We start from the raw sequence: 21,901 nt of genomic DNA, 5'->3' as shown, positions 1-21,901 counted from the left end.
TTGTCTGAGCACCTGAGCAGGCACTGGGGTGGGACCCATCTGCTTAATCAGTGGTCCACATTCACATGGATACCTTATTTTACACAGGCAGATAAATGGACTAATGATTCTGTATACAAATAATCATAGATCGAGTTTGAATGAAAAATATTTTCTGCAACTGTTAAAGATTCCTGTATTGTTTGAAGAGGTCACCAATAAGATAATGGAAACCTCCTCAAGGTGTTCATCCTTATCTGATGCTCAGTACTGCCCACTAGTGATCCATTGTGGAGCTTTATTGAGGATCACATAGCTGTTACAAAAGATTAATAAATGTAGATCAAGGAAATTTCTCACAGATAAAGAGCAGTTCAAACATGTGAACCTGTGCCACACAAGCAAGATGGCTGTGTGATAATATTAACAATAAAACACAGTTATGGAAAATTTGAAAGTAGGTAGCATCTTTGCGGTTTTTAAATTGAGGTCACGACACTTCAGAAGCTAATGTTAGCAGTTTTTTTTTCATCAGTCGAAGCGGTTAGTCAAGAAAACAAGATGCTTTACAGTTACTTTCTGATTTTTCTCTTTCAGCTTATATGTACTGGTAAGGCAGTTTATCTTTATATATATATATATATATATATATGTGTGTGTGTGTGTGTGTGTGTGTGTGTGTGTGTGTGTGTGTGTGTGTGTGTGTGTACAAGTTATGTACATTTTCTTCACTGAAACAATGAAAATTCCTTTGTTTGTTTGTTTGACTTTTTTCTTCTTTGTGTTATAGGAGGTTGTCTGGTCTTCCAGTCTTCTAGTATGACTGTGGAGGTTGAAACAAACGTTACATTAGTATGTGATATTTCAAATGCATTTGGTCAGTGTTCCTCTGTCAGATGGCTGCTCTACCACCAAGAAAATGGCCTTAAAATCTACATCTTAGGCATCAGGACCATTAATAGAAAGGCAGAGCAGGACACACTATGTAGACTACAAATTACCAAAGTCCGTCTTTCAGATAATGGCACATTTTATTGCTTACTCCTGAATGAAGGTGTGGATTTTATGGGTAATGGAACAGCGCTGACAGTCCTGGGTAAATTTCCTTAATAAATTTTGTTATTTTTGTATTTAGATGTGCAGTCTGTTTTCGGGTCTCTAGTGTGGTTTGATTTCTTTTTTTTTTTTTTCACAGCTCCAGATATAACCAGCAAGCAGAAAGTGAACACTTATGACCACAAGACTAATTTAGAACAAGGTTTTTTTTTGTTTTGTTTTTAATAATGTTCATTATTATTATTGTTGTTGCACAATACTGCCTTATTTTGTTTTTAGGAGTTTGTTGGGTTTTCAATTTTAATGTTGTTTTACATTTTATACTTTAATTTTAGTGGAATAATTAATTATTAATTAATAATTAATCAGGGTTTTTTTGCCCACAAGATTTCTAATGGCTTATTCAAAAATTGCTCTTTCTCAACCATAAATAAGAATTTTGATGCCATGCCACCGTTATTTACAACATTATGACTTTATTTAGAAGTACAGTGTTAAAGTACTGCTAACTGAGGAACACTCTCTGTGTTTTAGCTCTAATTAAATGATCTCTATAATTTATAAACCATCTGTTCAATGATTTTCTTGCAGTTCATGAGCATCAGTGTTTAGTCCCTATAGCTGTTTTGGGAGGAATCTCACTTCTGATCTTCTTAGGAATTTTAGCATTGTTTGCCTACCACAGAAGAGGTATGTAATGAATATGCAATGTAAAAACAAACAAACAAACAAACAAATAAATAAATAAATAAATAAAAGATTATATCATGGATTAAGATGTTACTGGTAGTCTGTAAATTGTAAGCCTACTAAATATATATAATGTAAAAATATAGATTTATGATATTTTGAAAAATGAGTGTTTATATTATGAAGTAATATAACAATATATTTCAAATCACAATAGTTTTCAAATGAGGTTTCTGTTTTCTCCAGCTATTTTGATGCATCGGAGGGACAATAATGTATCACAGAACCATCAGCAAGTAAGTATAAAAAGCACAGCTATAATAATATATTTTTACAGAGCCAGCGAAGTAACAGTTACACATTCTGTATATTTACTGAAATGTTGTGAAAGTTAATAAAATATCATTATGATGGACTTTAGACTTTACTCCTAGTCATTAGGTCAACACAATATTTTGTATAAATTGTGTTAAATTATGTGACTGTTTTTGAGAGCTAATAACGACATCTAGGGTTAGCCCATGGCTTGTCGATTAATGTACTTTTGGGGACGAATAGGTGGAAAATACAGAATTACTTACCTGGATCTGTCATTTTTATTTTACTTTCAAAAATATTTATTTAAATGTGTCTGTAATTATTCTCCACAGTCCTTCAGTGAGACCCTGTACGCTACCCTCATGTTTGTAACCCGGAGACACGAGCGTGCTGCATAATCCTGAACCTAAGTCTTTAGTGGTAAACATCATTTTGGTTAAATCTAACATTTTAAAGGTCCTGCACATTCTGTATGACTGCTTTTTTTGTAGCATAACTTTACCATCTATCTTGGCATGAAACTAATTTTACTTTGTACATTTACTCTTTTTGCTAAATGTCAGTAATGTCAGCAATGTAACTGAAACGTGTTCAATTCTCAGGGCCAGTTCTTGATGCTTCATGTACTGAAATCTTTCTTGCTTTCTATACTACAGCGAACCTTATTTTACTCAGTGCTAAATTCTAAAGCCATTTATAACTTGACTGAGTAACTTGAGTAAAAATCTATAGATGTGCTCATTTACAGCCCTACGTGTGATTTAATTCTAATAGTGTTGTGATTTGCTGTAACCTGCAAAAAAAATTCCACATCCACAGGAAGTATTTTTATCCAATGACGTACACATATACAGTACAGACAAAAAGTTTGGACACACCATCTCATTCAAATAATTTTCTTTATTTTCATGACTATGAAAATTGTAGATTCACACTGCATCAAAACTATGAATTAACACATGTGGAATTATATACGTACATAAAAAAAAAGTGTGAAACAACTGAAAATATGTCATATTCTAGGTTCTTCAAAGTAGCCACCTTTTGCTTTGATTACTGCTTTGCACACTCTTGGCATTGTCTTGATGAGCTTCAAGAGGTAGTCACCTGAAATGGTCTTCCAACAGTCATGAAGGAGTTCCCAGAGATGCTTAGCACTTGTTCACTGCTTAGCACTTGTTCACGCCTTCACTCTGCGGTCCAGCTCACCCCAAACCATCTCAATTGGGTTCAGGTCCGGTGACTGTGGAGGGCAAATAGCCCTTACACAGCCTGGAGGTGTGTTTGGAGTCATTGTCCTGTTACAAAGGTGGTGTGTCTAAACTTTTGGAAGGTGTGTCCAAACTTTTGGTCTGCACTGTACATTTTTTTTTGTACATTGCGCTTATTATTTAAATGGACTATAATTAGGCTCAATATTACAATATTAGACCCATAGAGTTTTTTTGTTTGTTTGTTTGTTTGTTTGCTTGTATTTTAAACCCATTCCATATTAGTAAAATGAGATAACAACTATAAGAAATCAATCATAAATACTATAACTTTGATAACGGTTTGTTGTTGTTTCCACCACTGTAACAATATTAGAAAATCATAGACTCCTGGATATGCTTCACCACACCAACCCACCCCCCGTGGGTCATTAAACCCCACTTAGAGAACTACTCGCATGTACATTATAACTTGACTCCTTTTGAACCCACAATAATTATTTGGTTCTGGGCAGGAAATCAAGTGCTATTCTGGATGCTGGCCAAATCTATCAGCCAGGTCCCAACAAGAAGGCAGCAGATTTGCCTTTATCGATAGGCCAGTAAAGTACATTGTCATAGTTACATTTTGGCTAGCTTTGAGCTGTGATTTTACTTTTGACATTTTGTTTTTTTGGCCTTAATTAAAAAGACGAGAACACAAAGTGGTTGTGAATGTGGTTTATTTGTCAAGACAGAGGTACCTTTTAACAGTCAAAATGACCAAGATCATATGAGTTTTGCAAAAAGAAGTGCAGAAACATGGAGACCTTTCTGGCCTCTAAAACGAATAAACAGAACTTCCCTTTATCTCTGAACACAGCATGTGATGTCATGTCTTGCGAATGTTCTGGCCCACATCTTGCCAGCGGCGATGTTCAACTGTTGCGACACAGATTCAAATTAATGTCTAGCTTCATGTCCCTCTGCATCTATAAAACAACATCCTCATGTATGACACCATCATATGCCTAAATTGTTTTCAGATTTTGGTATACTAATACTAGGCATGATATAAAACATTATCTACTAGCATCATGGCTAGAGAATTCTAGTTTTGTCCAACAAAAATGAATTGCATATGAACTGAGGCTGTTGGGCAAATGTGTTATTTATAAATGTGTTTTTATTGTTACATATTAAATGCCATAACAGTCTATGATTCTGTTTATGATTAAAATTTGTATGATTTGATTTATGAATCTTTTCTGTTTTCTCTGAATGCAGATGAGTTTCATTAGAACTACATGTACGTAGATCTCCATTTATTCATCCATTCATGTTCAGTAACATCTCTTCATTAAGTAATTCTTTTCTGTATGTAGAACAATACACATCAACAATCTGTCCTGGTCTGGTAGACCACCACTCATTCATTCGTTCAGTCGTTCATTCATTCATTCATTCATTTGTAAATTTATTCATTCGTTCATTTATTTATTGTTTTATTCATTCATTCATTCATTCATGCACATCATTTAGCAGATGCCATTATATCCAGAGCGTCTTACATTTTTATACAACTGAGCAATAGAGGGTTAAGGGCCTTGCTCAGGGGCTCAGCAGTGGCAGCCTGGTGGACGTAAGAATCGAACTCACAAGCTTCCAATTGGTAGCCCAACACCTTAACAACAAGGCTACCACATGCCTAAATAATTTTGCATTTCACTCTGTGGGAATAGAACCTGTGTTGTTGTGTTCAGAGTCCAATGTCCTAACCATTATATTTCTTTTTTATTTACATTTCCAGCCACCCTTATATTCAGAGCAACTTACATTATCTCTTTATATACACACACACACACACAACTGAGCAATTGACGATTAAGGGCCTTGCTCAGGGGCCCAACAGTGGCAGTTTTATGGACCTGGGATTGAACTCACAACACCTTAACCACTAGGCTACCACATGGCCATTCATTCATTCATTCATTCATTCATTCATTCATTCATTCATTCATTCATGCATTCATTTTCATTCATGTGTTCATTTACTAGTACATTCATTTGTTCATTCATCCATTCATTCATTCAAGTCAGTTATTTATTTATTTATTTATTTATTTATTTATTTATTTATTTATTTATTTATTTATTTATTCAGTCGGTTATTCATTCATTCATTCATTCATTCATCTATTTGTTAATTTATTAATTTATTCGTTTAGTATTTCATTCATTCATTCGTTCATTCATTCAGTTGTTTATTTATTTATTTGTTCATTTATTTTCAGTAACACATCTTGGTCAATTACATGCCATCAATCAAGTAAAAGTAATTGAAATGCAATTAAAATATTAAAACTAATAAAACATAAGAAAATCACATTTGTTTATTTTCCCTAAACAAATACAATTAAAATTCAATTAAATATTAAAATAAACCACATAGCTAATATAAACTTTTATTTAGATATATATTTATATTTTGTTTATATTATTTTATAAATTATACAACAATTTAATATGCGCCGCGGTAAAAGATTATTTCCGAGTCAAAGTTCATTTGAGTTAAACAAGATGGCGGCTCCCTCAGAGTTGTTTTGCTGGAAAGGCAGTTGGGGTTTACCTTCTGTTGATACTGACAGTCTAATTGTGTTGGTAAGCCGTGATATTGGTTTATTCTTCTACTATAACCGGATTTAACTCAATCAGCGTGCGTTTATTCCTCTTGAGATCCAGCTTGTTGTTGCCTGTTAGCACTGACTGGTGTGACATTTCTCAGCATCAGGGTTGCATTTATATACAGGAGGATTTTAATAACGCTGCAGTCTTACACATAATTATTTCTGTTAGGAAAACACACGTCATGCTCGGATACTAGGCTTCGGGTGTTAAATATAAATGTAAATAAACCCAAACAAGCTCTGCTATTTTCCAGCAGCTTTGAGCTTCTTTATACAGTCAGTTTTTAGTACTGAACAAACTGATATTCTGATGCTGAGGAGAAACATATAAACACTTCTGGCCCATCATATACTGTACAAACTGCCCTTTTATTTGCAGAACAAACTATTATTTAAGATTTGGGAATTGAATAGTTATATTAAATCGATAAATCGTTCATTGTATTTCATGCTGTACAGTTTCACTCATAACAATGTGAAAACAGATCCAGCTTGTATTTTTCTGGTTAGATTTGCATTGGCTCTGGAGTCTGTCGAAAGCACATTGGGCATTAAGTAGGCATACATCCAGCATTTAGCAGGCACACTTATCCAGAGTGACTTATATTATCTCCAAAAAAAGTATACAGCTGTAGAAAGATCAAGTCTCTGAATATTTATGCATCACGACTTTGTGTCAGGCAGCGATTTCACATGTGGAAACTGTGTTCCTGGGTTCGAGCTCACAACCTTCTGATCAGTAGCCCGACACCTTCACCACTAGGCTACAACGTACCTGTACACTCTCATTATGGATAACTGGATCTTACACAAGGGCACATTTGAAAGCGTTAAAAAGTTTGACCTTTTTTACAACAACTACAGCTAAGAAAAACAGATTTCATGCTTTCAGATTTTTCCAGTTTCATTCATGTAGGAACATGGAAACTTCCACAGCAGGATGCATGGGCAAGTGTTTTTATGACTCGTCTAACAGCTGGTTTGGGTTTAAACACTGCTTAAAATAAATGTTTAACTGTTGCATTAATCTAGGAGTTAAGAAAATGACTTTTATTTTATGGCTGCACTTGAAATCAGGAAAATACAAGAGAGGGATTCGAGAAGCAGCAAAGCACATACAGCTCATTAGATTATGACTAGGATAGTGCAAATGAGGGAAAAATTTCTTGCATTCAGTCAGAATAGCAAACATCTGTATCAACCAGTAAACAGACTCTTGCACTGGCACCTACATACAGTAGAGGGAAGTTCTTTTTGTTTCAGTTCTGTGATGTTTCACTTCTTTTCTAGTTGAACACTTGATGTTGGGATGTGGCAGCCTAGTGGTTAAGGTGTTGGGGTACCAATCAGAAGGTTGTGAGTTTGATTCCTACATCCACCAAGCTGCCACTTCTGGGCCCCTGAGCAAGGCCCTTAACCCTCAATTGCTCAGTTGTATAAAAAAATAGATAAAATGTAAGTCGCTCTGGATAAGGGCATCTGCTAAATGCTGTAAATGTAAAAGTAACACAGTTTCCACATGCTAAATCGCTGCCTGAATATTCTGAGACTTGATCGCACTACAGCGGTATACTTTTTTTGTTTCTTATTTACTCTTCAAATTTCAATCGTGCACTTTGCATTATGGTTGGTTAATGGTCAGTCCTGGCGTGATGCATTTCTGAAGAAAGTACAATGTTCTTTGAACATCTAACCAGCTAGCTAGATTGCTGTTGGTAAGAAACTGTATTCTGACTAATCTGCATTCTGCAAATTTTATTACATATTTATTAGAAGGTTCAGTCATCTAGGTAGTGTTAGCATTGTGGCGTGCTGCATAACGATGCAAAAACAGGAGGATGTGCATCATAAAAATTCTATTAATTATGCATGTACTGCATTTGCGCTTTTTGCACACCAGAGGTCCCAATCTGTGTCTCCCTTAAATTTAAAATAAACAGAGAGCAAACTGGTCATGTAATCATGTCTTTCATGGAGAGTCTGCTACAAAACAGGAATCATTTGCACTTTGAGACCACATAGTTACCATAAAAGAGAAAGTTCCCTGGTGGTCAAGTGGCAGGACCTTGTGCTCTCACTGCCCCAAACCCAGCCACTGAGGGGTTAAGCCTCAGTGTTCGTCCCAAGCACAGATAAAATAGGAGGGTTTTGTCAGGAAGGGCATCCGGCGTAAAACCTGTGCCAAATCAAAATATGTGGATCGAATGCTCTGCTGTGGTGATGCCGAACAGGGAGCAGCCAAAGGACAACATAAAAAATGAAACCAACTCCAGCTTTGTTCACTTCACTGCATAAGAAAGATACACTGATTTTTTTTTTACCAACATTGAAGCTCTATTTCTCATGCACTGCTACAGAGCTTATTATCTTTTAATCAATCATTTTCCCTGGTCAGAGTCTTTATATAAATGAATATACATTTCTTTATTTACTTGTTATAGTGTAATACATTTTAGTCATTTCAGTTCAAATATTTCCTAATTCATTCATATTCCAAGATTATCGAATCCCGTATCTTGAATCGACAGGTTTGTACCTTACACTTTAAATGTACATTCTCCACCCTTCCACATGCTCGATCTGCCAGAAGGACATGGTGCTAGCCTTATTTCTACATTGGCTCAAGCTTCCAAGATTGCTCATTTTTGGGGTTTCTAGTTGGATATTCCTGCATTGAATGCTTTGAGCTGTGATATTCACTGTGGCCATTTTTTTAGTGTTTTGCGTAGCATCAATGATAGAAATATTAATTTCCTGGATGCTTTTGATTCCTTAGAAATCTGATCTTCATACAGTGCTGTTGAGCTCACAGTGTGAAAGCGTTTAGAAATGTTTGGTTTTGAGGGAAATAGATAATGAAGTGATAATTACATATGATTAATACAGCTATCAAAAGCAGAATAGCAGTTGGCTGATATTTGCATTGTTTTAATGAAACAAATTTCATAAATAAAACCATGACTCACATGAGATCATTTATGTGGCTTCTTCATGGAAAGAGTTTCTTCTGTGGGTTTATTTTACTATATATATGTAATATATACTCAGTGGAAAAGTTTATATATATATATATATATATATATATATATATATATATATATAAACTTTTTCACTCCGTCTCAGCCTCACCAGGAAATCCCTGTCCATATCTCAGTAACGCTGTAGGAGCCACATGGAATTAATTTCCGTAGTTTCAGGATCCCCCACCTTTTTTCTTTAGCTTTCAAATGATGTGGCGTACTTGCAGGAGGTGCCTTCAGAAGAACTTTCCTCTACTTGGTGGTTGGGAAAATGCCTGTGGCAGTTTTTCCTCTGTGTTGTAGGGTCTATAACTACAGGCTGATTCGTGACACATCGGTGTACACTCACACAGACTGTCTGGAAAATTATAGCCCGGTTCCATTCAGTTTTCCACATGATTTCTGGCTTGTTCTTGCAACAAATAAACTAACAGTAAAGCGGAGGCAGCCGAAGACCAAACGTCTGTTTGACTGAACTTAGTGAACATTGTGATGTAGGATCTGTGTAAAGAAACACCTTCAGCTGATTTCAGTGAGGATTGGAGGACTTGAGTTAAATTAATCTGTTAATCTAGGCCAGAAGGTTTTATTAATACTGTACTAGTCTTAGCCGAAGAAAACAATCTTAGCCGTAGAGCTTGTTTTGATCACGTTCGTTTTGGTTCCGTTGCCATCCAGTTTCAGTTTCAATATTTTATTGACACCTCATGATCATATTTGAAGAGATTACACATTACACCCAGTGTTAAACCATAGATTCGTTCAATATGCATGAGTTATTTTCACAGCTAAATCTCACAATTTATACTGTGGTGAAATTGCAGCTGAGCATGGTTTATAGCAGAAAGTCCATTTGGAATGGTGCTTATGGCATTTTTATATGAACTGGTGCTGTGTTGTAAACTAAACTGTCAGCAGAAGCAGTTTGGCCTGTAGCTACTTTCCTGTTCGTGTTTCTGTTGGACAGCACATGGGCATTCTCGTCTCTGGTTTTACGACACAGTTTAAAAACCTACAGGAATTCTCCAATAATCTGAAATGCATGATGTCAGTCTTTGTGGGTAACGGTGGCTACATCACGTCGGATCTGTTTCTGTTTCCACTGCGCTGCTCATTTTGGCAGTAACGCTGAACCGCACAGTGACAGTAAAGACACTTGGGTTTCATTTGACTTCTAATTTCTGAATTATAAAACTGCAAAAAAGATGGAAAGTTCCAGGACTTTTATTGTAGAATATGTATATACAATCAGCCTCGACTAGCCCAAAAGCACCTGGACTTTCTGACAGTGTTTACACGCTGACCATTTCAATCTATTCTTAACCTTTTCATTGGATTTTCATTTCTATTCAGAAATGTCCAAATATTTCTGTGAGGTTCATTGTTTTCTGTCGTTAAAACTAGAAAACTGAAAATAATTCTCAACCTTTCAAAAGACAGTGTTTGTTCATTTAAAGATTTCCGTTGCTTTGTTAGATTTTTTTGGTCGTATATAAACTATTCATAAGCCTATAGTGCTCTAGACTCTGGGGAGGTTTTGCTGTCACAACCATCGTGCAGTAAAATTTTATTACCGCTTGAAATGAAATAAAAAGCAGTGATTTTTCTGTTCTGTTTGTGGTTGTACTAGATATGTAATTTCACCACTACTTAACTTTTTGTGTGTGTGTGGGTCTTCTGGCATGCTGTTTTTTCCTCAGTCCATTCTCTTTGTAATTCCTGAAGCGGCTTAAAAAAAGGGGGGGATCTCAAGACCTGCAGACATTGTGGAAGAAATTTAGCAGTGTTTTCCATGACGTCCTCTTCTCCTCTCACTCTTTTTCTCTTTCACTCTCTTTCTCTCTCGTTCTCGCAGCAATAATTTCAAACGTTGATGCAAGTAGATTTCATGGTTCTCATCTAATGTATATGGCACCCAAACTATTCTGAAGCTATAAATAACACCATTCTTGTTTCTGTCTTGATTCCTCCGCCAATAATCTTTATACTCAATCTAATACTGAAAAAATGCTGGGATATAAATAACTTCAAGCTATGTTTGGCTTTTAGTAGTTAATAACACAGCTCTGTGGCTATAACGTCTTCGACAGGAATTAAACGGCAAGTTCAAGTTTGATCCACATGCACTGATGGGTTAAGTGGCTGTTTTCTTTTCAGTCAGAAGAGCTGCGAGTGTGTTTCCGTTCTCAAGATTAAATAAGCAGAGCTTGGCTTCCTGTCTTCCACTACCAAGTCTGTTTAACCCAAAGTCACCGTTGCACTAAATCACAACCTCATGCTTCTATGTTATGAGGAATATCCCTAAAAATGACTTGGAATTGTTACCTTATACTAATGCCTTGATTCCTGTTTTTCTAAGACACAGCAGGTCTGTCTTTCTCCTCAGTAAACGCTCCTTTAACATTGTTCTGATAACATAACTGAAAATTAGACTCAGTACCTGCAAGTTTATGTGCTGAACTGTTGAACTGTTGTATTGCTTCACATCCTGTCCTAAATTTTCTACACTAAAAAAAAAGGCTGCCAGTAGAAAAAGGTTTTGAAATATTTATTCATCTGTGTTTGTGTCTGGCTTGTACGAGAAGGCTGTTGTTATTATTGACAGTTTATGATATGTATTAGCTTTTGATGCTTTATACTTTGCTATATCCAACCCCTGAGGAAGACCCACTGTTTATTTTCGGGTTGTTTTACGTCTTGGTTGTGTTTTTCTGTGTTTTACCAGACATTCTTAACAGATGTCTGGTAGGATGTGTAGAGAGTGTTAATGCTTTTTGTGTCCACAGGTCCATTGGTGCTTTTCCAGTCTGGCCTGGTTATAATTTGATTAAATGTGCAATTAATGTAGATCTTTTCCAAGCTCGGTCAAGGAAGGCTTTGCCAAAATAATCACTGAACCAGATGCCTGCCTATTGCTCTAATTACACTTTTAGCTTTACCGTTTGTGTTTAGCTAGTCCATCTAAATCACTCAACTACGTTATTCTGCGAGTCGCATGCAAAAACATAATGATAAGTTACCAGATGAATGGAATAAAACTTGGGAAGTGTTGGACTACTGATCGGAAGGTCATGAGTTTGAATCACAGGACCACCAAGCTGCCACTCATGGGCCCCCAAGCAAGGCCCTTAACCCTCATTTATGCTCAGCTGCATAAATGAGATAAATGTAAGTCACTCTGAATAAGGGCATTTGCCAAAATGCTGTAAAAGTATAAAGGGCCTGGTGCATCATATCCCTTAGTGGTTTCCTTTTTCTTAAGCTATCGGTTGTTATGACCTCATCATTAGCCGTTCTAACTAGTTGTTGCCACGCTAATAACATAATGTCACAGAGAAAGAAGCCTTTATTTGTCACATTTACATTAGAGCACAGTGAAATACTTTTCTTCACACATCTCAGCTTAGGAATCTGAGGTCAGAGGGCCCAACAGTCGTACTGGGGCTTAAACCACTAACCTTCTCATCAACAAACAATCCAGAACCTTGGGTGGTGTAACTAGCATTGTACAATAAAAAGGAGGTCTTGTAACTAAAATGAAACATTCTTTAGGGAGATTTGGCATTTGCATATAAAACTCACCAGTGTATATATTTATTCTTTCATACGAGCTGAAGGAGAAGTGTGCTTTTTTACACAGGTCACGTGCTCTCTGTTGTCTTCATCTGTTGTCTTTAGTTTTTTTTGCATCACTGGAGACGACCACGTTGAAAGCTCTCAATGAAAATGATTGATCTCCGTTCACTTGTCTGTGTGTGTCATATGTGTAAATATAGCAAAATACAACATTTTCTGCTAAAAAGTTCTTACTAGTCGAATAGAGTGTGTTAAATAAGGGAAATGCTTACCTCTGCAATTTTGTGCAGCTCCAGCCTGGATTATAGCACAAAACTTACTCATAATATTGTTGGCTTTTAAACTGATGTTTTATACTTCCAGGCATATGCTCGATTTGCTGGAACCCCACTGAAAGTTCACAAGATCTCCAACCCCTGGAGGAGTCCTACAGGTAGTTAGACATTATTACATTATTAATGTAAACCTTTGCTTTCAGCCTGAACAGGTTACCACTAATTGCAGAAAGTGACTAAACCACTCATTTTTGAAGACTGATCTGTACTGGATCAGAGGTTGACCATGGAGAAATAAACAAATAGCAGCAAAAGGATTGAGAAATTATATCCTATATGCTCACTGTTTACTGAACGACACAGGCTTTATGTTCTTCCTCAGCGTTACTCTTCTGCCAGGATAAGTATAAGCAGCATTAGTGATATCAACTGTCCTCAATCCTGTTGGAGGTCTTGACACCAGGTCATTCCATAATTAGATATGGTTCAACCATATGATGAGTTCAACTTCTCTTATCTTTGTTGTGTAACAGCTTTTTTTGTGTAACATGGACCACATCGTCAAAATCACTCACTCACTCACTCAAAACATATTTTATACACAGTAGCCGTAATATAATGTGTGGAGAATATTGTAGCAGGTGTATTCACAGTCCGATGTGTGTGCTGTGACTCTATGCTCCCAGGTTCACTCCCTGCTCTGAAGACCAAAGAGGACGGGAGCTTCTCTCAACCCGGCAAGATTATCATCCAGCTCAGGAAACAGGTAACCCACTGTTCGTGACCCATAAGCCATAGCTCTTGGCCCATTTTTGCTTTTAAAGAAAAGCTGTACATTGTGGATTGTGGACAGTAACTATATCAGTAAAAAGTCTTCTCTATTCCTATTGAATCCATTATAGTGCAATATTTGCTTGACTTCCTGACATTTGGCACATACTATGACTACTACACACATACTAAGGCACACATCTGATTGGTCAGTGGGTAATTTTTTTTTATAGCAGCACAGCTCTAACAGTAGATCTGGCTGAATATCAAGCAACATATTTAGATTCATTTAATTGATTAAATAAATGATTATATCGTATGATGGACAGGCAATAATGATCTAAGGATAATAACAGGTTATAACAAATAACTTGATATTGTGAAGGTTTAAGATGTAGGAGAGTCTTTTTGCACTTTTGAGTGCATTTTGTTTTAAGTGCAGCTTTTGTGCTACATTTCTGGTTTACAAACTTACAAAGTAAAAGAGAAAAAGACAAGCTACTGTGGGAATGATTTGTAGATGTGATACTGCAAGGAAGTAATGTCTCTTATGGACATTTCACAACATTAAATGTAACTTCAAATGTTCAAAAATATGTGATGTCATTCATCGTTATATGAATTGTAATTGTTGCCAAGTTGCTGTGATATATTTTGTGTTATTTCTGTGTAAGTTGCTGTGATATATTTTGTGTTATTTCTCACATCGCCTTTCTTACCTCTTTGCTTTAGATTATATTATGATGACACTGAAGATATCTCAGTATGGTCCTCCTGAATGCCTGCTAATGTGCAAGACAATTGTGGCATTTATTTCAGAAATACAACGCGGACTACGATCTGTCAGCAAAAGAAGGGGCCGATACACTCGCTTTTATCTCACTGTTGGAAGAAAAGCTGATGCCTGCTCTGGTAAGATTCACATGAGGAGTACAGAAACTAGTCTGCAGAGATACATGAACCAGTCGTGTTGTTAATGAGAACAAAACGATGCAAATGATAAGAAAGGTGGACTGAAAGGATGAGAAAGGAGCCTGGTGTTCCCTCGACGTTCCCTCAATGTTGAAAGGGGCCAGTATTATATAAAAATATCTTCTTAATTACTTCTCATTATATGCAGTTTGGCTTAACAAGCTTTCTCTCCTGCTATGCTTTTCCTACGATTCATTAGTAGGTAAACACTACTGGGTTATTATCTCTGGTATTTAATAGCTGCTGTATAACAATTCCAGTTGGAGCCAGTGGGGCTTTAACTCTTCCATCACCCAAAGAACTGTTATTAAGGGAATTTTATAGAAACATTGTGTTAATAACCATGTTGATAATGGTATTACTATACTATTAATATGTCACGATTTCACACGAATGATTTTCACTCACACATTTCTGTACATATTTCATTTTCTCCTGTCTGTTCCACTTTTGTCTATTGTGTACACGCCTGCAGATTTATGCTCTGTGGGTTGATCCTAAGAATTATGCTGATGTGACACGTCGCTGGTATGCAGAGAACATCTCCTTTCCACTGAACTTTTTCCTGCCGGGCCGCATACAGTGCCAGCAGCTGGAGAGACTGCGACTCATGCTGGGAAACAACACTCTGGAGGCCGGCGAGGAGGCTGAGGAAGAGGTGCACAGGCATGGAATTATGGGTTGGAAAGGGAGAGTTTGGTGCTGAGACTTTGAGAGTGGGAATGTGTATTGTAGCAATCTAAAGCCCAGGTGTCCATACTTGCAGCTGGGGATCGACCCTGCGGCCAAGTTTGTTTCCACGGCTAATATAATAACATAATCCAACCAAACAGGATCTTGATGATCATCAGAATATTACAGGCAGAGGTGTTGAGAGACGTACTGCTGCTCTGCGTACCACAGACTCTTTCTACACACACACACACACACACACACACACGTTTTTAGACACCTGCAAGTTTGATTTATTTAATCATGATGTCACAGACATAGTAATTGTGTTTTTTCCCTGCAAAGAAAAAACCTCCTTCTTTATTTTTGTCTTTGAAGCTATACAGTGATGCTCTGGAGTGCATGAACCTCCTCTCTCAGCGCCTCGGCTCAAACAGATTTTTCTTTGGGGACTCGTAAGTTACTCAACACACAAAGGCTTAAATTAGGCCTTTTCAAAATGGATTTAACAAGCTTCCCTCCTTCTTTGTCACACAGCACTAGTTCCTAAAGTGATGACTACTTTATTTGTAAGCCAGTAAATCTGTTAAATAGTACAGATTTATAATCAGCTTCGTCCAAGGAGTAACTGATACAAATGTAATTGCAGACCTAATTTAAAGATGATTATATATGAGTTCTAGCAAACTTGTAAGATATGAGTAGGAAGGGGTTATGGAAGCTCTAAAAGCTCAGAGGTTGTAAAAGACATCAGAGGCAGATATAAATTCGTAAAAGTTATTAGACAATATTTGTCACATACAGAAAACGGAATGCAGGCTTTTGAACTGAACTTTTTCTGTATATTTATTTCTTTTTGCCAATGCCGGAGTCTTATTGGATTAAATTGCATTTCTCTGACTTCTGCAGATTATATTCAAAGTTTTGCATATAAATCTATTTTGTGGATTTGTGTCAAATGTATTTGCTAAATTTAAGAAATAGCTCTTCTGCACATATGGACTTTGATTCTGGTGACTGAGATAACACTGTTATGTTTATGGAACCAGATTGAGAGAACTTTAGCTTTGACATCGATCATACTTTATAAAGTGGAAAGTGGTCATTAGAAGGTGGTAAATTGTTGCCATGAAGGGGTTCACATGTTCAGCAACATTCAATTCAAGCAGTTGATTGGTATAAAAATTCCCCTCATCATTACACCACTTCACCATCTTCTCAAGCTTTTCTGTTCACCAAAGTTGTACACAGAGGTTTTCTTATTTATTGAAGCCTTCTCTCACCAACGAGATGTTTCAGTCAGTCTGTCTGTCTGTCTCACTGAATACTTTTCTTTACTGCACCATTCTAAGTAGACTGATGTGCATGAAAACTACTTGAATCAGTGCTGCAATGCTGCCACATGATAGTCTGATTAGATAATTGCATGAATGAGTATGTGAGCAGGTGTTCCTAATAAAGTGCTTACTGAGGGCTACTGTAGAATTGCTTTGATCATTAAGCTATAGAAATTCCTTCTAGTTGTGAAGAGCAGGCTATAAAGTGCTCACATTGAGATCTACCCTCCAGGCCCTCCTCCCTTGATGCCTATGTGTTCGGTCACTTGGCACCTCTACTGAAGATCATTCTGCCCTGCAACAGACTACAGCAGCAACTGAAGGCTCTGGACAACCTGCCCAAATTCTGCTCTAACATCCTCTCCCTGTACTTCCCTGATGAGAATAGAGGTGAGTTACCAGTTGCTATTAAAGAGAATACTGTTTGCTGCACACGAACCAAGTGTCCTGCCTCTGTATGACATACAATGTTTATAAATTATTTGTTGTTTAAGCTTGAGGTGAAATGCTGTTTTTGTGGTACAGTATGCTGTACGGTTTGACCACGAGTCAGCTCAGGACAAAGCGATTACTGAAAACAAATAAATAAACTTGATTTAATTCTTTATTTATTTGTCAACAGAAGGAATTGGTCAGCCGGCATCCAAGATGCCTGAAGGGAGTGACAATGACCACGAGCCTTACAAGAGACACAAGCAGCTGCTGTCCGTCCTGGTCGCTGTAGCAGCCATGCTGGGTTACGCTCTCCTCACCGGCATTGTTGCTATTGAGCATGTTAAAGAGGAGAGGACAACAGGAAACTCCTCCATTGAACTTCAGGATGAAGAGGATGCGTGATGGAGGGAGAAATGGGAAATATAAGAGGACACTTTATTTTTCTGGTGGACAGGAATTTTCACTGCAGCTTCTTACTATGAGGAAGTTTAAGATTATCACGTGTCTTTTTCTAATCAGAGAAATATGAATAGGATTTGGGCTTTGCTTTTTTCCCCCCTGCATATATGACAATCCATGACTTTTTCCAGTTCATCCTATTCTAGATACTACATTAGTAACATTAGCTTTTCATTGCACTAAATGTGAAATTTATTATTAAAGTTACTATGTTCTGTGATCAGTGCTATCAGTGCAGTATCTTTTATTTGACATTGGGTTCATTAGTATATGTTTTGGTCAAATTCCATTGGTGGACCAATTAAAGTATCACAGCTCGATAAATAATCTCTGTTCCTAGCACCTAGATGACAAGATTGTTAGCCTTGCTGCCTTGTTCACTGAGACACACGTTTCTGCTGACTGTTGCAATTTTCACACTAGTAATAATGTTAGTAACAAAGTGCTTAGGTAACTGATTAATTATTTATTTTGTTTTATTTTTAGGTTTGTTCCAAAAGCTTTTAAAACACTGTAAGTAACATTTGAAACAGGAGCTTTAATAAAGTGTTATTTGCCTTGTTGCAAAGTGCTTTATAAAATGTTCTTTTGTATTTAAAAAGTGGCATCTACATTTATGGTGTATAATTTATTTAATATGATTAGTCCAAATACATTCACCCGTGTGAGTGTGTGTGTGAGTGTGTGTGTGAGTGTGTGTGTGTGAGTGTGTGTGTGAGTGTGTGTGTGAGTGTGTGTGTGAGTGTGTGTGTGAGTGTGTGTGTGAGTGTGTGTGTGAGTGTGTGTGTGAGTGTGTGTGCGCACTTGCATGTGTATACTTGCTTGCAAGATGAGAGTTTGTAGTAGTGTTGAAAGGAAGTAATTTGTCTGGGGTCTATAAGTCATTGTTTGGTATTCAAACCTTTCCTCCTCCAGCAGTTATCTTTCTGTCTTGTTTATCTAACATCCATCACAGTTTTGTTCATGCAGGTCCTTACCTCCATTTCATTTTAATTCACATTCAGCATTCAATTTCGGTGACTTCATGGGGTAGGTGTCTACAAAAAAAGATCATCCATTTTTAAGTTTAACAAACTTAATTAAGGACAAACAATTGATGAACATCTTTGAATGCAGCTGATTTGTTTGTGGCGGAATAAACAAACTGATTATAATAGAAATGGACAGACTTTAAATCATTTAGTATAATCCACTCAGTACCGAAGATGAAAACTAAATTAGATCTGTCATTAGATTTGATTACAGAAATCCAGATATAGGTTTATCTAAACTTACAGATGCCTTTGAAGGTTTGCCTGCAAAGTACAGGCATTGAATTTCAAGTCCTCAGACTATTACTAGAATCATGGTTGTTTTTCAGGCAGCTTGATTCATTGAAACTAGTAGCACTGTTAACTAAACATGTGGTAGAAATGATTAAGCTTGCTAATCAGATTCACCCAGGTCACCTTGTGAGGTACCAGCTGCTGTTGAGGATGTTAGGATTGATAACAGCATCCATAGAACAAATCCTTCTGGGCTCAATAGAGCTATTATCCTTCAGTAGTGGCTTATCAGACTATGACCTCATACACCACAAACAAATGTTAGTTGTCTTAATGAGAGTGACTCAGGCTCTAGCTTGCTACAGATGCAAGTGTTTCCTACTGAAAGTGTCATTGATGATGAGTGCTGCACCAGTGATCTATACAGTAAAATCAGAACACATCAGCTATGCAGAGATTGATGTTGGTCCATTTGGACCTAAAGTTATTTTCCCTGGGATATTTTCATGTTGGTTTGCTCGGACAATGTTACACTGACTGTTAGGTTGGCTTAAGGCTTAGAGTTATACTATACACTAATGCTAATACAGTATACTATATATTGGAATATCCTATCTACAGGGTGTATCAAATGTCTTCATACAGTATATAGGGGACATTAACACTTTTTAGTAAATTGCTTTGTAATTTTATTTAAGTCATTTGAACACCCAGTATGTGTTGTGTATGGCAATGGGACAGTGGACACTTGATATCAAGTTTTTGATAAATGATTTTTGACAAGCTTTGGCTTTTTCTTTAGCTCATCAAATCGTCTTAGTGTTTTGTGCAATACTGCAAGCTATTATCTCAGGAGAATTTAGAGTACACTTTGAATTTGCAACACAATAAAAAAAACCCTCAGCATTCTAGTTCCTTTTAATTTTTATATTTCTCTTTCTCTTTGTAAAGGTCAGTAAACATCTAGGGGCTGAGGGCTGTCTCTCCACTGCACCCTATGGACACACAGCTGTGTATTACAGCACAGCCCAGGAATCCCACCTTGGCTCCTGTTCACTCCAGGTTTTTTGTTTTTCTTTGGCGTGTGTGTGTGTGTGTGTGTGTGTGTGTGTGTGTGTGTGTGTGTGTGTGTGTGTGTGTGTGTGTGTGGGCGGGCGGGGGGGGGGGGTGTTTGGGGGTGGCACCGTATAAAAAAATATATATATTGTGCAGCTTTCTTCTGTATGAGATTCCAATTAAGATAGAACAGGAACGACGAAGTTTAATGTCTTAACAAGTATGTCATGAATGTATCTGCTTTTAGTTTAGCTCAGGAACTAAAAAGTGTGAGTCATCCTTTTTAGACAACTGCTAAGCATTCTAACATTTTTCTGGAAACGCTGGATTTTTTTCTCTCTGAAAGAGAATGATTTTAACAAGCCACCCATTCCATAGAGGCAGGTTATTCATGTTTAGCATGCCTTTTTAGAACACACTTTCAAATTGTGTAATGATGATTGAAATGGGCACGAACCAGCCATTCATTTCCAAATCTCCTGCTTTCAAGGTCCAGCAATAATGAAGCATGAGCGGAAATATTTCCTTGGCACAGACTGTTAAAAGCCGTTGCTGAGGCAACACAGTAGCAATCAAAAATAAACACTTTCTTAGTGCATGGGAGGGAGATGTCAAGCCTGCCCTCACTAAAACCTGGCAAAAAAGTTTTAGTTTAAAACTTCAAGCTCTATTAATCCCATTTTTATTAATATTACTATTCATAGTATAATGTCTTTATTAAACACATCTTAGAATGAATACCTATCAATCTAAGAGCATCATTATATTTAACACTACAGTGAATTTAGAGGATGTGTGTTTATAAAGACTCTTAAAGGACACTGAGGTCATATCAGGGGTTAAGTGTTTGCCTGAAGCGGTCAACAGCCAGGTCTCAGGTTTCAACTGTGCATTTAATTTTTCTACACAGTGATTTTCTGATGTTTGTGACTGGACTATTGAATTTAGTCCAATCACAAATGATCACAGGAGTGATTTATCCTGGTGATGAATGGAAAGAGCCTTGGCTCAACAGAACATGTGTATAATCATTATGTGTGCAACCTCAACATCTGTTTCTCTCTTTTGTTTCTTCTACTATTTGTTTGCACACTGTAGAAATCCAGAAAAGGATTTTTCTGTGCATTCTTGATACACTTTTGTCAGCTTTCTTCCAGTCACTGCACTTATTACTGCTGCTGAGATTCTATGTTAATGTCTTTACTTTTTCCAACTATGTTTTTACAAAAATATGACTTTAACTTCAATAAGGTCACTTTGCTTCCCCATAATAAGAAACAAAAATGATAGCATTTATAGTATAAGGGAAGTCGTGGCCTAAAGGTTAGAGAGTTTGACTCGTAACCCTAAGGTTGTGGGTTTGCATCTCGGGCCAGCCATGACTGAGGTGCCCTTGAGCAAGGCACCAAACCCCCCCAACTGCTCCCCGGGCACCGCAGCATAAATGGCTGCCCACTGTTCCAGGTGTGTGTTTGTGTGTGTTCACTGCTGTGTGTGTGCACTTTGGATGGGTTATTACGCAGAGAACTACTGTAATTCTGAGTATGGGTCACCATACTTAGCCAGCCGTACTGTATGTCACGTCACTTTCATACACGTCTACTCTTGTTTGTTATTTTACATCTGACTAGCTGTATTACATTTTTCAATTAACCAAAACTTTTAAATGTAATCCATTTAATTAAATCAGTAGATTTAAAAGCTATTACACTCATATTTTTCAGGTCTTTTTAGCTTCCCTTAGCTTGACATAATCTAATGTAATTTGTATGCATGTTTAGCCCATCATTTAATTATTACAATATCTGGTTTAATTTAACTTTAGATCACACCCTGTATCCTCATCTGATGAGAGTACAGAATAATCAGAAAGCATTTTAATAACTTTAACTTTCTTTAAAATATAATGTCACTATTTTAACCTTTTGACTGTCAAAGGTGCAGTTTATAGGCTGACTACATTTATATAGGGACATTTATTTCTGCATTGTTAAAATAACCGATCTAATAACATGTGGACATGTGACCATTACATACACATTTGCTTGTTGAACATCACCTTTCATAACCATAGGCATGGATATTTATTAACCTGGGCAGTGGTTAAGGGTTACTGATCAGTAGGTCAAGGCTTCATGCCCTA

General features: G+C 36.9%; 2 protein-coding genes across 3 annotated transcripts; both read left to right on the top strand.

Annotated features, from left to right (window-relative positions):
• Window positions 1-181: 181 nt before the first annotated feature.
• Window positions 182-3,005, top strand: LOC125140861. Its single transcript, XM_047811402.1, has 6 exons — window positions 182-589; window positions 770-1,075; window positions 1,175-1,237; window positions 1,627-1,725; window positions 1,972-2,021; window positions 2,376-3,005. The coding sequence occupies exons 1-6, from the start codon at window positions 490-492 to the stop codon at window positions 2,439-2,441; spliced, it is 684 nt and encodes a 227-aa protein (XP_047667358.1). The 5' UTR covers window positions 182-489; the 3' UTR covers window positions 2,442-3,005.
• A 2,766-nt stretch (window positions 3,006-5,771) lies between these two features.
• On the top strand, window positions 5,772-18,005 carry mtx1a (metaxin 1a). Of its 2 annotated transcripts, XM_027149955.2 has the most exons (8): window positions 5,772-5,894; window positions 12,880-12,949; window positions 13,478-13,557; window positions 14,382-14,474; window positions 15,010-15,192; window positions 15,585-15,661; window positions 16,776-16,933; window positions 17,166-18,005. In XM_027149955.2, the coding sequence occupies exons 1-8, from the start codon at window positions 5,814-5,816 to the stop codon at window positions 17,378-17,380; spliced, it is 957 nt and encodes a 318-aa protein (XP_027005756.1). In that variant the 5' UTR covers window positions 5,772-5,813; the 3' UTR covers window positions 17,381-18,005. The 2 variants fall into 2 exon arrangements, with proteins under 2 accessions (XP_027005756.1, XP_027005757.1); XM_027149956.2 differs by lacking the exon at window positions 15,010-15,192 and having other exon boundaries at window positions 5,799-5,894.
• The last annotated feature ends 3,896 nt before the right edge of the window (window positions 18,006-21,901 follow it).

Source organism: Tachysurus fulvidraco, chromosome 3 (genome assembly GCF_022655615.1).
Source record: "Tachysurus fulvidraco isolate hzauxx_2018 chromosome 3, HZAU_PFXX_2.0, whole genome shotgun sequence".
Classification (NCBI taxonomy): Eukaryota; Metazoa; Chordata; class Actinopteri; order Siluriformes; family Bagridae; genus Tachysurus; species Tachysurus fulvidraco.
The sequence above is the reverse complement of the archived record's forward strand: the minus strand, read 5'-3'. Positions and strand labels throughout refer to the sequence as shown.